Here is a 17,486-nt window from a genome sequence, read left to right as displayed (position 1 = left end):
GTAACCACCCATACAATCAGGTCGGGACTCAGACTACGAATGCAATTAATGTAATTACTCCGGACCTACAGGCTGTCAAATAAATGAACCACACACCATGGTGCAGCGTAAAGGGGCTTCGTCTCTGACGCTGATATCCAAGGTTCGATCCCCGCAAGGGGAGCAGTAGAGTGTGTACGCCTGATGAGCCCAAATGAGGGCAAAACACGTGTCACGTACTCTTTGCATTATTTGACAGTAAACTATATATATATATATATATATATATATATATATATATATATATATATATATATATATATATGTATATACGAGGGAAAGTCAAAAAGTTCCCGGAAATGTGATATAGTGGGAGACTGAGAGATCAGATTATGCACACATTGTTGTAGAGGGGAGCACAGCATGTCTGTAGACCAGTTACAAAATGTCTGTATTGGTTTCATTGTGTAGTATTGCTTAAATTACTGTTTGAGTTAGATGTGTGCATAGTCATTCACGCAATGTCACAGTTCGAAAAATGAGAAACATCAAGTTCATGTGCAAATTGAGAAAATCAGATTCAGATGCACTAGATAGATCTGCCTTGGTCAGCAGCAAGTGATGTTATTTTAAAATAAAACATCTAGGAGCAACAACAGCTTAGCCACAAAGTGATAAACCACCCAAACTCAAATAGTAGGGCCGCCAAGTGCCGAAGCACATAAAAAAATCACTTATCCTCTGTCCGACCGCTCACAACAAAGTACCATCCACGCAGGTGGTGTAGTAGTTGTGCTGCTGCTTTGCAGTAAGGAGATTGTGGGATTGCTTCCCAGGTCCTCCCTGCATGGAGAGCGCTTTGAATAGTGAGAAAGTGCTATACAAATGTAAAGAATTATTATTAACTGACTCTGAAACCAACAACAGCACAACAACTGAAAGTCAAGAGCTTCGTGAAATGGGTTTCCATGTCTAAGTGGCTGCACACAAGCCTGAGATCACTATACGCAATGCCAGGTGTCAATTAGAGTGGTGTAGAGAGCACCACCACTGTGCTCTGGAGCTGTTGAAAGATGTTTTCTTGAATAATGACTCACGTTTCACTACCTGGCAGTCTGATGGACTTGGCAGATGCCAGGAGAGCACTTGATTCTCGACTGCATGATGCCTATTGTAAAGTTTGATGAGGAGTGATAATGGTCTGGGGTCGTTTTCAGGGTTTGGGCTAGGTCCCTTGGGTCCAGTGAAAGGTACTGTAAATGCTTCAACATACAAAGACATTTAAGATGATTGATTGCATCCAACTTTGTGGGAAGGCGCTTTTCTCTTTCAGCATGACTGTAGCCCTCTGCACAAAGCCAGGTCCATAAAGGCATGAAGGAACTTGAGTGGCATACACAGAGCTCTGACCTCATCCTTATTAAAAACTTTTGGGATGAATGGAAATGCCAATTGTGAGCCAGGACCTCTCATTCAACATCAGTATCTGACCTCACAAATTGCCTTTTAGCTGAATGGGTATAAATTCCCACAGACACACCTTTCCAGAAGAGTGGTGGCTGTTATAGCAGAAAAGGGTGGGGAGAGAGCAACATCCCATTTATGGCCATGGTTTTCGAATGGGATGTCTAAGAAACACCTAATGGTATAATGGTCTGGTGTCCGCAAACTTTTGACCGTAAAATGTGTTATCTATTATATTTCTTCTATTGGTATTATTCTATTTAAAAAAATATTGTATTGCTATTAAAGTTTTATGCTTTGTCTTTATATATATATATATATAGAGTAACTGAAGCAAAAAGGGGGTGGCACGGTGGCGCAGTGGTAGTACTGCTGCCTCTTAGTAAGGAGACCTGGGTTCGCTTCTCGGGTCCTCCATACGTGGAGTTTACATGTTCTCCCCATGTCTGCTCCGGTTTCCTCCCACAGTCCAAAGACATGCAGGTTAGGTGCATTGGCGATCCTAAATTGTCCCTAGTGTGTGCTTGGTGTGTGGGTGTGATACTGTGACCCTGTGACCCTGTGTTAGAATATAGTGGGTTGGAAAATAACTGACTGACTGACTGACTGACTGACTGACTGACTGACTGAAGCTAAAAGGTAGACACACCATGTAGTAAGAGAAGATTGTTGCTATCTTTGCCACAGGGTTAGCAGGTGGAGGAAGATGTTCCAAAATTGAGACTTTCATGGTGAGACTAAACACATTGTTGATTGGTAAGTGGCTTGAAGCAAGGTGTATTAGTCCTCATGTATCTACGTTATTCCTGGGGAATTAGCGTTAGGTCTAAGTTATACCCAGGGACACCTAGGTGTTGTTTGTGCTGATGCTAGTGAGTCCCTTTGTGGAGCAGTGAGGAGTAACTGGCAGTGGGGGCATCACTCATAATCAGTGCTTGTGTGGATACGATCTGTATGTGTGTGTTGCCTTTATGTTGGGAGCATGTGCTGATTTTACAGCACATTGCTGCACCCACCACACGACGAACCACTGGATTGGGATGGCATCTTAGCATGACACTGGAACAGATGTAAACTAATCCAATAACAAACTTGATGAGCTCTACTCATCCCACGATAAAACAGCCAGCATTTTGGCTGAGTAACCCACATTATAGACTTGTTGGATTTGTTCAGAAGAGACACACAGAGGTTGAATATAGACTCACTACACACAGAACAAACAATGAGAGTCAGTGGTACTGCCATTGAGGTCATGGAATGCCCATTTGGTATGGATCTGGAACTAGACAACTAGACCTTGGCAATAAAAGCTGGTTGTTTAGTCACTGATCATAACTTTACTTATGGGGATGGTCCCAGAAGTTATACTGTACAGGTATATAGTCAGACTCGACTCTACACACAATTCTGGTTATGAAGCCTGGCTTTTTCCACTGTAGGGGAGCCCCTAGGTGACTGCATGAACAATCAATCAGACACTCGTCCATTCAGGTTTGTTCGAGTGAATGAGAGGATCGCTTCAATGAATTTTTCCATTTCAGTGAGAAAAAACTGATTGCTGCTTGAGAGTAGGTGCTTCAAAGGGTGCTCTCTTCTTTCATTAATTTATTTTGCTTGTTGTCATTTTTAACCTGAGTTTAATTATTTTCTTTCTTATTATTTAAAAAAAAATCTTCTTGTACCTTAGTATGCCATTGACAATGCTATGGTTTGGTGGCAAATGGCCACCTTCCTTTATCCACTCAATCTTTGTCTGGCGATCTCCAGTGGCTGAACAGATGAACTCCACGGTGCTGCCTGGTCCTTTTACTTCAATATGAGGTGACACACGCACCTCTAGGTGTGCTGGATGGTAGAGATACGAAAGAGGTGGTGTGGGTAATGCGTTTAACCCAAACAAAAATAAAATCAAACAAGAAATGCAATTAACACAAATTTTCCAAAGAGGAAGTATTACTCTAAGAATGTGACATTTTTTAACTTACACATGACGGTGACACTTGAAAAAGCTTCACTAGTTCCGACCTTGTTGTTCACCACACATTTGTAGGTACCCGAGTCAGTTGTAGCGGCCAAATTTATCTGCAGGGTGCTTTCCTGAACTCGAGCACGGGAGGGAAGGGTGCCATTCACTTTAAACCACTGGTATTTAAGAGGTGCTGAGCCATGGGCGAGACACTGCAGTCGGATCACTTCGCCAACTTGTACAGAAAGGCTGTCCTCCAGAGTTGTAGCATATGGAAGAGCTGTGGAAAAAAGACATCATCACATATATAGCTACATTATGCCATATCAACAAGGAAAGAAATGTGGAGTGCCTTAATGACTACCATCCAAGTAGTACTGCCTCTAATTATTATGAAGTGCTTTGAGAGACATTAAGAGCGTTACTCCAGACAGCATGGATCCCCTGCAGTTCACTTATAAACACAAGTCTAAAGACCTTTGAATATCTGGGTAAAAAGAACTCTTATATCAGACTGCTATTTGTAGTGTACATCTCTGCCTTCAGCACTGTATTTCCATCCAGGCTGACCAATAAGCTCCTTGACCTGAGGCTCAGTGCCTCCCTGTGCAACTGGATCTTGGACTTTCTGACTGGGCAGACTCCATCATGAACGGATTGATAGAAACACCTCCTCCATGCTAATTCTGAGCACCAGCACCCCTCAGGGCAATGTATTGAGTCTCCCTGTTGAATTTTAATATCTGGATTACACATTTTAGTTTTAAATATACTGTGTGGCAGGAGACTGGGGGCCAGACCCTGCCGGGACGCCTGGAAGGACCGGGAGGCAGTCTATATGTTCCCCGGGCCACGAAGGGGCAACCACCCTGAATGATGAGGGGACCATGGGGACGGAGCAAAGAGGCTCAAACCCATTGGGGCCCGTGGCCACCACCAGGGGGCGTCCTGAGCATTGTGGAGGCCGGAAAACCTGCACTTCTGCAACACCTGGGCAGGTGGAGGAAGAACCTTCCAGGGACACCCGGAATGCTTCCAGGTGCTAGTGCGGCACTTCCGCCACACCAGGAAGTGCTGCCGGAAGGTCATCAGCAAGCACCTGGAGCACATCCGGGTGAATATAAAAGGGGCTGCCTTCCTACAGTCGAGGAGCTGGAGGTGGATGAAGCTCCAGTGACGATAGGAAGAAAGGTGGCCCATGAACGTTAAAAGGTCCGAGGAAGGGTGTTGTGGTGCAGGAGCACTGTGTGTGTGCGGGACTTGTGTTTCGGGACACTTGTTTAATAAAGAGCATGTGTTTTATGAACTGTCGGTGTCCGTTTGGTTGTGTCCAGGCTGAACATCTCACAACTGTAATGTGCTTGCTTTTTTAACCATTGATCATTTACATAGATTTACTTTCCCCATATAGCCTTTTCCACTTCATCTTATTGTTCCAGAGGAAACCCATCCAGCATTTAAAATAGTGTCTGAAATAAGAAGTTTAAGTTGGTTCTCTGCTGTACCCAAAATGCCATAGTACCTGCTTTTTGTCGTGACTCACCATGAGATGTGACAGTTCATTCAATTTATTTGACAACAATCGAACATTCTTCATTATATGGAGGAAGGCCAGTTCTGAAACCTTTCCACCTAACTTATCTTCACCCTTTTCATTTTCAGATGAACTGCTACTCTGATGAGGCGTAAGAGAGCTCCCTAGGCACTCAAGATTCTCAGTGCTACCAGCTGAGTACAAGAATATTTAATAAATCCACTGTGCAAGAGAGGACAGAGGACATAGCCGATTATACTTCCTTAGAAGGCTGGCGTCCTTCAACATCTGCAATAAGATGCTGCAGATGCTCTATCAGACGGTTGTGGTGAATGCCCTCTTCTACACAGTGGTGTGCTGGGGAGGCAGCATAAAGAAGAAGGACACCTCACGCCTGGACAAACTGGTGAGGAAGGCAGGCTCTATTGTAGGCACGGAGCTGGACAGTTTGACATCTGTGGCAGAGCAATGGGCACTGAGCAGGCTCCTGTCAATCATGGAGAATCCACTGCATCCACTAAACAGTATCATCTGCAGACAGAGGAGCAGCTTCAGCGACAGACTGCTGTCACTGTCCTGCTCCACTGACAGACTGAGGAGATCGTTCCTCCCCCACACTATGCTACTCTTCAATTTCACCCGGGGGGGTAAACGTTAACATTATTCAAAGTTATTGTCTGTTATACCTGCATTTTTTATCCCTCTTTAATTTAATATTGTTTCTTTATCAGTTTGCTGCTGCTGGAGTATGTGAATTTCCCTTGGGATTAATAAAGTATCTATCTATCTATCTATCTATCTATCTATCTATCTATCTATCTATCTATCTATCTATCTATCTATCTATCTATCTATCTATCTATCTATCTATCTATCTATCTATCTATCTCTCTCTCTCTCTCTCTCTCTCTCTGTCTGTCTGTCTGTCTGTCTGTCTGTCTGTCTGTCTGTCTGTCTGTCTGTCTGTCTGTCTGTCTGTCCATTTCTCTCTTTACATTCTTCGGAGTTTCTTATATTCTCAGATGTTAGAGACATAAGGTAGCCTTCAGATCCTCTATGCTCATCCTGTGACATCTCTGAAATTTGCAACTCTTCCAAAAGCAAGTTGAGACGGGCTGCTCAACTGCAATTACAGCAGTATATCTTCAATTTAAAAAGCCATTTGAAATTTATAATGACAAGCTAGATGCCAGATCACACCTAATGTTGAGATAATTGTAAATTTTAATTTGGCTGTGTGTGTATATGTGTGTGTGTAATCTGTTCAAGATTGTTTTCTACCTTACACTTTATGTTGCCAGAATAGGCTTTTGCACCCTACAACTTTGCAAAGAAAAAGACATTTTAATAAGAGTGGATGCATTGGTCGCCATTTTGAGGCATATTTAACTCTTTCAGGGCAGATGTTAACTTTTGTCAAATTGAGGGGTTGACAGTGGTAATCAACTGTAAATGGTGACAAAACCTGCCCTTGTTTTTTAGTTGGACTCTCTTTGTTAGAAGGAAAGCTAACATCATTGGTTTGACCAAGATTCCCTGTGCTCGCGTGAGTAGTGAGGAACAAACAACAGCAAAAATGGCATCGACATCAGTCGAGAAATCGAAGCAAATGCATAAAGCAAAATACCTCATGGATGATGTTTTGCATATTATCACTGAAGTGGACTCTGACTTGTCAGACTCCTATTTTGATACAAGTGATCAAAAATGAATGTGAGGTACCAGCATCAGCTGATTATGGTGCTGAACAGGCTTGTGTAGCTGATGCACCTACAGCAATGTTCAAATGGGAAGACCGCCATTTACAATGCCAAGAGGTACAAACCAGAAAGTGATGCACTGTGACAACGACTATCATTGCCGCCCCCACCATCCTGCCATGCAAGCACAGCCTGCCAGCCAGCCTGCCCCTCATTCCTGATGAACTGGCAGCCACAGCACACAGCAACAGACTTTTTATGTTGATTTCTGTGTGAAACCATTGTGTTCTGTGCTTTTCAGAAAATTGTATTTTTTGGATAAAATAGTCAGACCTCAAAGAGTTAATAATGTTGTTGAGAACAGTAAATAAAATATTGCAGTGTTTCAGAGTAGAAACACTTCACTATATTTATACAGGGGCATTTCAATGTTTCACGTGTTGTATTTTCCTTACACTTTCTGCTGTTCAAGGTGATAGAAACTGATGGCTGTGATGGCAGCTATTGACCCAAATCAGACATTTTTTCTGAACGGGACAACAGATCAATGCAGGGTGCTTTCATACTGGGTCAACCTAACAGCATGTCCTTGAGCTAAAAAGGGGATTCACTGGAGAAAGTCACAGATAAAACAAAAGGAAACCATAAAAGGGAAAATTTCAGGCAAAAAGCATTATGAAATGTTAAAGCTCCTCACTGCACCACCAGACTTCCCTCAGTCATACATATGAGAATTTGAAATCCTAGGGTTGCCAGACATCCCTTATATACGGGTCATGTCCCATATTTGATCATTTTGTCCCCTGTTCCGTTCTGACCTTTCAGAGACATCCAAATGTCCCGTATTCAGTTCATTTTCATATTTCGTAATAAAAATATATTTTTACTACCTTCTTACGGCACTTAGTTGTAACTTTATAAGTAATTATACTTTATTTTCTCAGATTCTCTTGATGAAAATAACCCAAATGTAATGAGGAAACGAGTGTTTGCTGCCAGTTTGCAACTTGTTCAGTTGCTATGGTTGGCTGACGACAGCGACACTCTTACCGTTTTGCTCTCCAGCCGGCAGCTGTGCAGTTCTGGATCAGCATTGCAACATACAGTGACTGTCAGCAAAGTGTGTTGTTACTACTGTACTTGCTATGGCCCACTTTTTTCTAACTGCCTGTATTAAATAATAATAATATTTCTCTGTTGTCTGTATTAAACAAATATTTTCAAATGATTTCATTTTTACAGAATTTTTTTTAGTTTGTATTAAATAATTTTCAAATGATTTTACTTTTGTTTTCCTCATAACCCATTAAAATCCTTGCTTTATGTTTTTAACTTATGTCTCTACTTTTATATAATATATTGGTCTGGGTGTGTAGGAGGCATGTATACATTTATATATATATAGTAATACAGAGAGAGATTTTAAGAGTGTCCCGTATTTCTAATTTTCTATTCTGGCAACCCTATGAAATCCTAACATGTAAAAATAAGGATCATCCCTCCCAGACATGCTAGAAATGCCACCATCTAAGACAGAACAGAGAAGCCCCTTTTGCATATAGCTGAGATGCGACACACAGTCCAGAATTTCCATTTTTTTCAACACAGACATTTTTTTTATCAGCCTTATCACTTACTTTCTACATCAAGCATGATGGTGATCTCGGAAGTGCCCATGACATTTGTGGCATTACATATATATTGTCCTGAGTCCTGGCGCCCAACACTTGGAAGCATCAGAGTGTTGTTGACAACGTTGTGCTTCCAGGGTAAAGGTGCTCTCAGCTTTGACCATGTGATGGTTGGGGTAGGATATCCTACAAGGAAAATCAATAAATGCTTCAGTGCTGCAAACATTCAAGAAATTAAGAAGGAAACAATAGATAAAAATAACATATAATTAATTTTTAAGAAAGTAAATAGGTAATTCCCAAATTTAACATTGAATGGGATTAAGCAGGTTTCAGAATGTTATGTTATGCCATATGGAAAAAAATATGAAATTAGATTAAAGCAGACTGAGATAGTAGATTAGGTTCATTATTTTGCTAATTGCTGAATAAGGTTTCATTTAGGAGTTGCTCGTTATTTTTTTAAGCTTACTGTATATACACTGTGACAGATGGCCAGGGTTCTTATCCTGCCGAGACGCCTCTTCATTCTATGGACAGGGGGAGCAAGCCTGGTCAGGACAGTAACCCCCCGGAATGCTAGAAGGCAGCCCCCCTGGGTTACATCATTTCCACGGGCATGGGATTTTGGAACTCAAGCCTGTTGGGGTTCGTGGACAATACCAGGGGGTGCTGCAAAGGTTCCTGAGCCCATGTGGGCGGTTCTTCCTCCACACCCGGAAGTGCAGCCGGAAATGGGTCATCAAATACCTGGAGCTCTTCTGGGTGGGCTATAAAAGGAGCTAGCAGCCACCACTCAAGGGAGCCAGAGTCAGGAGGAGGGAGACAAAGCCTGCCGGAGAGGAGTGGAGGAAAAAGAGAAATACAGTCGAACCTCGATATACGACCGGCCTGACATGCGAACAACTTGGTTAACAACCAAAAGTTTTGTTTTGAATTACGACCAACGTCTTGAGTTGCGATCCGTATGAACAGCCGAGAGCGTTCGTAAGTGTCAGTCGGAGCCCAGATATGTGTGTTTGTGGACATAATTTCGGTCAGTGCAGTGATCTATACAATTTATTTCGATAATTGCTATCAAAATGGCCCCAAAAAAGCTAGAAAAGAAGCTAAGGAAGGAAGAGAAAGTAACGAAGGTAAAGAAAGCGATCACAATTGAAACGAAGAAGGAAATTGTGTGGAAATATGAGAGTGGCGTTTGTGTGACCGATCTCGCTAATATGTACAGCATGTTGAAATCCACCATCTCGACAATTTTACAAAGAAAAGATAACCACCTTCCATTTCATTCTATTCCTCCTCTTCCCTTCCTACAAGCCAAAGATGTCAACTTAAATGGTGAGTAGAGTATGAAATTATTGTTTCTAGGCTAGGCACTTTTTATAACTTTTTGGTTAGTACATTAGAAAAATTATTGGTGTTTTTGGTAAATTATGCACATTATGCAACCCTTTTTTATTATGAAAAGGTTAAGTAAGTGTTGCTGTGGGAGGTTCGGAAGGCATTATGGGTATTTCAATTATTTCTTATGGGAAAAATAGTCTTGACTTACAACCAACTTGAGCTACAACCAGCCCTCGTGAATGAATTGAGTTCGTAAGTCAAGGGTCCAGTGTATTGTGGTGATTGTGCTATTGTGCTTGTGGGACTGTGTTGGGTCAGATACTGGTATAGCGCCTTTGTCACAACACCTAATGCTGAAAAGCATATACTATATACTGAAACACTTAGACTTTGTGCTGGATTGTGTACAATGTATGCTGTTGGCTGCCATCAGTGAGACAGGTTAGGGCCAGCAACCTGAAAGTCAAAAAAAAGTTCCCGAAATCCAATTTTTTGAACAGCTTTTGGGAAGTTGATTGCAAAGGATCACATGACTCAATGGGGGATTTAAAGACAGGAGTCACAAATGGAAAACAAAAGTAGTGTCAAGTGCATGAGGAAAGACAGCATGCTAGAGAGGAGTCAGACACACACCAAGAGGCTGATGTGAAGGATTAAAAAACAAGGTGGACCGTGACTTGCTCCAGGGTCCAGGTGCATATTTGATGTTCTTGATGAAACAAGTGGATCTAATGGTGAGAAAGATGATTTAGGTGTGCAAAGACTAAATGTCTCTGTGTTTAAATTAACACACCCACACATTTAAGGGCAGTATTACTAGTAACTAATACTGTGTAGTACAGGGCTATTCAATTACAAATTCACCTGGCCCAGATTTTCAAACCAAGAAATTTAGCTGGGCCAGACATATTCAGTGGCCAGTAGGCAGCAAATAATGACAAATTTTAAACCAACATGAATGTATTGAAAAACAAGTAATGTTTATTCGTTGTTTCCCTTTTAAATTTGGTCACATCTGACACAGGCTTATCAAAAAGTGCATAAAAAAACAATAAAAAAGCTATAATTGGACAAAATTCGAGATAGTAGCAATAGTTTTTTTTTTACTTTTGAAATAAAAAAATAAACATTTTGGTCATATCTGACCTAGGCACATCTGAAAGTGCACAAAATTAAACAGTGCACAGTATTTGCAATAACATTCATAAATCGTTTGGTTGTATAATAATAATTCTTTACATTTATATAGCGCTTTTCTCATTACTCATGCAGGGAGGACCCAGGTCATGAACCATGATCTCCTTATTGCAAGGCGGCAGCGCTGCCATAATGGTGGAGTCCTGGGGGAAGTACATTGGGCGGGCTCAGGACACCTCCTTAGAGAGAGCTACTGAGTTTTAGGATCAGGGTGAGAGGGGAGTGGATGGAAAAAGAGCAGGAAGAGACAGAACAGCCTTTTTTTTGTTTGTTTTGGAAGTTGAAATGTATTTTTGCTCAGTTTTTCTCCGCGTTTCTGGCGGGACTACTGAGGTTGCTTCTGGGCTGCATGTGCCCTGTGGGCCACCATTTGAACATGCCTCAGTCTTTCCAGTCTCTTTACAATGCCTAAGATGTCCAGTTTAGGATGTCAACATCATCATTAATCATTAATCACTTCTCCTGACATCAGCTATCATAATTACGCCATATCAGGTTATCATTTGTTACTTTTAACTAGTCATTCATCACTAGACGCTTATCGTTTCTTATTCATCTCCACTTACTTGTCATTCATCATTCTGTATATGCAGACATTTTACAGTGAAAGTTTACTGAATGGACTGTAAAATGATGTGCAGGTATTGGGAATTAAATAACTGCTGTTTAATGGGCTTTAAGATGTTTATGGGAGAGGCACCTTAGTGTGTTTATGCTTAAAAATGATAAACAACACCTTTTTCCTGATCTTTTTGTGAAACAGCTTCACACCATCTTTGTAATATTATTTTAGCTGTGTGCCTATTAAAGTATTTTTGCATTTGCGTCTCTTATGCTATGAGGATACGCAGTGCTTTGTTTTACATATATTCTTTTTTTTAATTACTGAATATTAATTTATTTTATTTTTTACATTTATCACGTGTGCTCATTGCTTCTGTAGATAAGTGGTGTTTTATAAAAAAAGACTTGTAATGGATATTTTGCATTTAATTCTCATCTTTTTTTTACATTTGTTAGATTTATTTTAGAAAATAGAACAATTCAACACAGAATTTTATAAACATGTAAAACATTATATTATCAGTACTGCCTATTTGGTCACAAAGTTTGGGCCCTTGATCTAGGCCCTTAACCTGCAATTGCTCCAGGGGCGCTGTACAATGACTGACCCTGTGCTATGACCCCAAAAGGTACGCAAAAAATAGAAGAAATTCTATAAAGTGAATAAATTACAAAAAAGAAAAAGATATTTTGCAGTTAAACCCTTTGATGTATTTTCAAAACTCTTTTGCTTTTGATCTCCTTGACACGCAATACAAATTCAGCTCTTTCATCTGATGTAATCAACGAGTGCAGACATCCATCCATCCATCCAGTTTCCAACCCGCTGAATCTGAACACAGGGTCATGGGGGTCTGCTGGAGCCAATCCCAGCCAATACAGGGCACAAGGCAGGAACCAATCCCGGGCAGGGCGCCAACCCACCACAGGACACATACACACACACCCACACACCAAGCACACACTAGGGACAATTGAGGATCGCCAATACACCTAACCTGCATATCTTTGGACTGAGGGAAGAAACCAGAGCACCCGTGCAGCCCCTTGCAGACTTTTTAACTGTATTTGCTGTCATCTGAGTTAAACGAAGTAGGAATAATGAATACCAAAACAGTCTAACAAAACTGCAGAAAGGCAGATTGAAGGTTATGAAGATGATAAGCGATGACCTCATAGTACTACTATGTTGCTGAATGGTTGGAACCCCTTGAGCCTCTACTTACCTGAGGCTGAACAATGCAGGGTGGCTGTGTCTCCTTCTACCACTATCAACATAGGCTCCTCTACAGAAGCAATTGGGATAGTGGGAACAATAGGTCCTCCTTCTACTATAACCTCTACCTGGGCCTGGACAGTGCCAACTTGATTCCTGGCTACACAGACATAGGTGCCAGAATCTTCATGTCTAGCTGCGAGGATCTACAAGATAGACAAAAAAAAAATCAAATGAGAAAGAAGAAAACATCTAAAAAGTTACATCTTTTTAATAAGTAATAAAGAATGGCTGGAAAGTATTTAATATTGTTGGACAAGTAGCCAGTCTACTAGTGAGAGATCTTAAAATATGTAAAACTACTGAGATGTCACACTACATTGAATGAGGCACACAAACTTCAACATAAAGGTTTTAGGTATAAGAACAATGGTATTGTTCCTCAAATGACCAGCAGCCACACCACATGCACTTCAGAAGAGGTTATCTCCCAGAAACTAAGCCAGTGCTTGGATGGGAGATCATCTAGCAAAAGCTTGGGCTGCTGCTGGAAAAGGTGTTGGTGAGGCCAGCAGGGAGCGCTTACTCTGTGGTCTGAACATGAATCCCAATGCACCAGTTTAGTGATGGGGACACTGTGCTGTAAAAATGGTGCCATCCTTCAGATGAGACGTAAAACCAAGGTCCTGACTCTCTGTGGTGATTAAAGATCCCTGGGTATCCTTCATAAAGAGTAGGGTGTATCCCAATATACAGGTATGGTCAATCTGGCCTCCTAATTATCCCCCCTCCCTAATTGGCTATTTCTCTCACCACCTAATAGCTCATGTATGGTAAGCGTACTGTCACAAAAATGGCTGCTGTCACATCATCCATATTGATGCTACACATTAATGGTTGTTGAAGTGGCTCCTCACTCAATATGTAAAGTGCTTTTAGTAGTAAGAAAATGGCTATATCGAGGTAAATAATAATAATAATAATTATTATTATTATTATTATTATTATTATTATTATTATTATATGTGAAAAGCTTCAAAATGCCATGGCACAGCAACCATTAGAAGAAACAACATTAACATCCAGAAGAAATAGGAAATCTGTGAATCTACAGGCTTCTATAGTCCATTCCATACTAACCTGCATTACAGCATTGGAGTCCATTGGCACTGGGCTTTGAATGATGAGTTTCTGAGCATCATTCAATCTGCGCCAGCTCACGGTCGGTCGAGGGTCACCTGCTCCATTGCATTCTAGGTTGATTGGTTCTCCAACTTTCACTCTGATCGTACCCTTAGGTGTGACGGACACTGTTGGGGGCCCTGCAGAATCACAAGACAAGAGTGACCTTATCATTCTATGTATAACTTTAAGTTGTCTGGTCTATCACTTCTAAAAGGAAATAACCTTAATCAATAGACCACTATAAACTATTAAAGGGGTTCTTTATAAGATATGACCAATTTCCACATTACAGAGCACAATATGACCTTGATTTCAGAATGCCAGGGCTCTAGGTGTCAGAAGATATTGCAAAATTAGAATTCTAGCTTGTTATGTGGGGGGCTTCTTTCAAAGAAGGTAGTAAGGTTTAGATGATAGAATCTCACATGGAACAGTTTTCTTGAGTAACCGGGTGGAAGAGCAGTCAATTTGCAGATTAACTGCGGTCAAATTAAAAACACAGAAGCAAATCAGTAGGACTTTGTCATGTTACTTGGTAACTGGGAATTGTACCTTGTCTGCTGATGTTTCTAGGTTTGCTTAAGAATTATGAGAATATTGTGATAATTATTTTAACAAGAAAGTTTAATAAGCTCTGCTATATTAGGAGTCTAAGGCACTGCTTGGCTGTGCATGTTTTTGTTGATAAGAAAAAAGGAACTGTTTAAATCAAATGTATAATGCAAGCTTGCTGCCATAATGCATATATGGTTTCATGTTATATACACTGACTGTGCTGTTGGCTCACTTTTTTAGTTTTATGATCTTTGGATAATGCCAAAGAGCTTTACAAGATCTGTTATGTATCAGCCAGGGTTCCTCCCTGGCTGGGATTCAAATACTGGTAGCACTTTAGGTCCTGCAAAAATGTGTCTATTACTCATTTATTCACAAGACCTTAACATACACTTCTTTGGGTCTTCATAACACTCCTAAAACATCAGTAGATGTTTTGCAGTGTGGCATATTGATATACAGGGTGAGTCAAAATGATGTTAACACTAATGGATTATTTTTATCTCGACAACACCTTTCCAGGTCAATGGATAGATCGTGGTGGACCAATGCCATGGCTTCCTGCTGGCTCCTTTGTCAAGTGCACCTTATTGCTAATAAGGAGTCATTAAAAACAGCAATTGCAGCTGTTTAAAGACTGAAATAATCAATTAAGGATGGGGAACCTTAACAAGCAAGACTACTAAAATGAAGCATTTAAATGTCACTTAAGAAATAAGCATTTCATCCGCAATAATTGACTTTTCATTAAGAAACTGGGTTGGAGCAAACACCTACAGCCACCGCGGCCCTCCAGGACAGACGCTGTCAACCCCTGCTCAAGAGGGTAAGTGAGGAGACTTTTATATAGAGAAACACTACCAACAGATACAATTATGTACACTGCTTTAAAAAGTTGCCTTTCTAGAATATTTTAATTGAAATTGGAAATTGTGCTCTTATTCAAAACAAATATTTTCAGCAAATGCAAATCCAAAGAGTTCACATGTTTTAGAATGAAGCCCTTTAGTGTAAATTATAATGTCACAAATGCACACCCATCTGAATAAATTCACAGATTGTATTCCGTGTTTGGTAAACTGGAAATCGTTCATCTTAGGTAGGAGTCAACTATGGAAGATGTTTGTCCTTCCTTACCTTTAACTGTGAGTGAGGCAATACTATGTGTGATTCCAAAGAGATTACTGGCCACACAGCGGTAGCCCCCTTGGTTGGAAAAGCGTGCACTGGCGATTGTTAACACTGATCCATCAGGACCAATCTTCACATTATCTGTAAAAAAAAAAGCAAGAAAGTGATCTTAAAGGACTGACTCAGGCTTGCCCTAAAACTTTTAGTGGAACTCTTAGAAAGATCGTCTTTAAAAACTTTAAGAATGCTGTTAAACCTTTAATGGCACTTATCAGCCAACAAAACAGTCCAACTCCATCCAGTCTTAGTCTTTTTAACATCTTATTTCTCATGTTGGTCTCACCACTGATACCTTTTTACTGAGAGTTATCCATTTTCACTGGGTCTCCTTTGTACGTAATGACTAACCCTCAGACTAATGGCTGTTTGTGGTTGCAAAACAACACATTTACTGAATTCCCAAAAACCTGAAAGGGTAAGTTCAGTATATTTCAAGACATAATTCTTCACAAACATGCTATATACATATTTGTCATGTGAAACTCTGTTCTAAACGTAAGTGCTTTCTATATAATTAAATAAATAAATTGCCCCCTCTGGAGCTTTACAATGGAGGGTATGGGGCACAGAGGAAAATCTTGTAACCTTATCAAATCCATCCATTTTTCAAGCTCAGACAGTTGTTGATTATCGATCTGCATCTTCCCTGTTTGGAACGCATGTTTGTGACAACAAAAGGGATCTGGAAATAGTCGTTGTGTTGCATATTCCTATTTTTCTCGTGGAAGGATACATTTTCTATTCACTTGTGTGAATTATCAAGTAATTATGGAAGTAAATCAAAACAAAACCAACTATGTGGCACAAAAAGTTTGATTTGGTCTGTCTGTTGAGAGGAACCCCCTGGTGGAGTGAAAGGTTATTGGAAAGAAAGACTTAGCTTTGAGCTAATCACAGCAGTTGAATCTCATAATATTGTTCTTTTTTATTCAAACATAACATGTATAAACTCTTTTAAAATGAGGACCAATACTTAACAACTGTCATGACTTGAAAAATAGATGTACTTGGTAAGTTTTTAAGATTTTCCTCCATGCCATAGACTGCAATGTGAAGTGTCAGAGTGTTCAAGATCTTTTTAATCTATAGAATACGATTAACTGTAGAACACAATTTCATTTGGTAAATGCATATTTAGCATGTTTGTGATAAAATAACTTCGTAGATTGATGGGCATCAACAGCAAACATATCCATTAAAAGTTAAATCTACAACACAATAAAGAGTGCAGAAAGTGAAGAGGGTTGAATCCACTATACACATTATAAAGTTTAATGGGTAAAATCCAGAAGACAATGTTGAAGTATATTTTAGGAGATTCCAAAACAAAATGGAAAGAATGACAGGATCATCTTAGAAATGCTCAAACTGGAGCAACACTTCCAACATGTCTGCTTCCTTTTGCGCCAAGAGTACCAGAAGTCTTACGACTGAGGACATTAACTCTTTTACATTTTCTCATGTTTGAAGACGTTAACAATAAACTAACAGTTCTGTGCTGCACCCAATTGAGGTTAGTCTAGTCTTGGAACAAAAATGCATGATCTTGGCTGATCATATACAGTATATATACTTTAGGCTAAGAATGGGCCGGGGAGGAGCATGGTTTAATTATCCGGACACCGCAAAGATGGATGGATTGGCCAGAGGGGCAAGAAAATAACTTTGTGCCCGGCCAGTATAAAATAATGGACGGACCAGTAGAAGCCGGGAGTCAGGAGCAGTTCAATTCCACATAAGTCAGGTGGCAGTGGTCCTCACATGGGAACCCAGTCGGGAGACCTGAAGGGTGCTTGAGATATGGAGTCTGGAAGTGCAGCCCTGTTAGGGTCCCTGCATTCCAATAGAGGGGGGTGTCGGGGGTGGACCTCCCTACTTTCATTATGACCTGGAAGTGCTTCCCAGAAGATGTGGCATCACCCCAGAAGCATTCCTGGGTCCAGCATAAAAGGAAGCC

At 40.5% G+C, this 17,486-nt stretch overlaps 1 protein-coding gene across 7 annotated transcripts in view; it reads right to left on the bottom strand.

The window, feature by feature from the left end:
* The window catches only part of hspg2 (heparan sulfate proteoglycan 2), a 517,600-nt gene that overhangs the window by 67,152 nt on the left and 432,962 nt on the right, over window positions 1-17,486 (bottom strand). For all 7 annotated transcript variants that reach the window (XM_051930340.1, XM_051930335.1, XM_051930339.1 and 4 more), the window contains 6 exons: window positions 15,476-15,610; window positions 13,739-13,920; window positions 12,609-12,804; window positions 8,284-8,463; window positions 3,432-3,692; window positions 3,129-3,291 (listed from right to left, as the gene is read on the bottom strand). In XM_051930340.1, coding sequence (XP_051786300.1) covers window positions 3,129-3,291; window positions 3,432-3,692; window positions 8,284-8,463; window positions 12,609-12,804; window positions 13,739-13,920; window positions 15,476-15,610 — 1,117 coding nt within the window. The remainder of the gene's footprint in view (window positions 1-3,128; window positions 3,292-3,431; window positions 3,693-8,283; window positions 8,464-12,608; window positions 12,805-13,738; window positions 13,921-15,475; window positions 15,611-17,486) is intronic.

This window comes from Erpetoichthys calabaricus, chromosome 8, assembly GCF_900747795.2.
Source record: "Erpetoichthys calabaricus chromosome 8, fErpCal1.3, whole genome shotgun sequence".
In the NCBI taxonomy this organism is placed as follows: Eukaryota; Metazoa; Chordata; class Cladistia; order Polypteriformes; family Polypteridae; genus Erpetoichthys; species Erpetoichthys calabaricus.
Note: the sequence above shows the minus strand (reverse complement) of the source record. Positions and strands in the feature narration are given on the sequence as shown.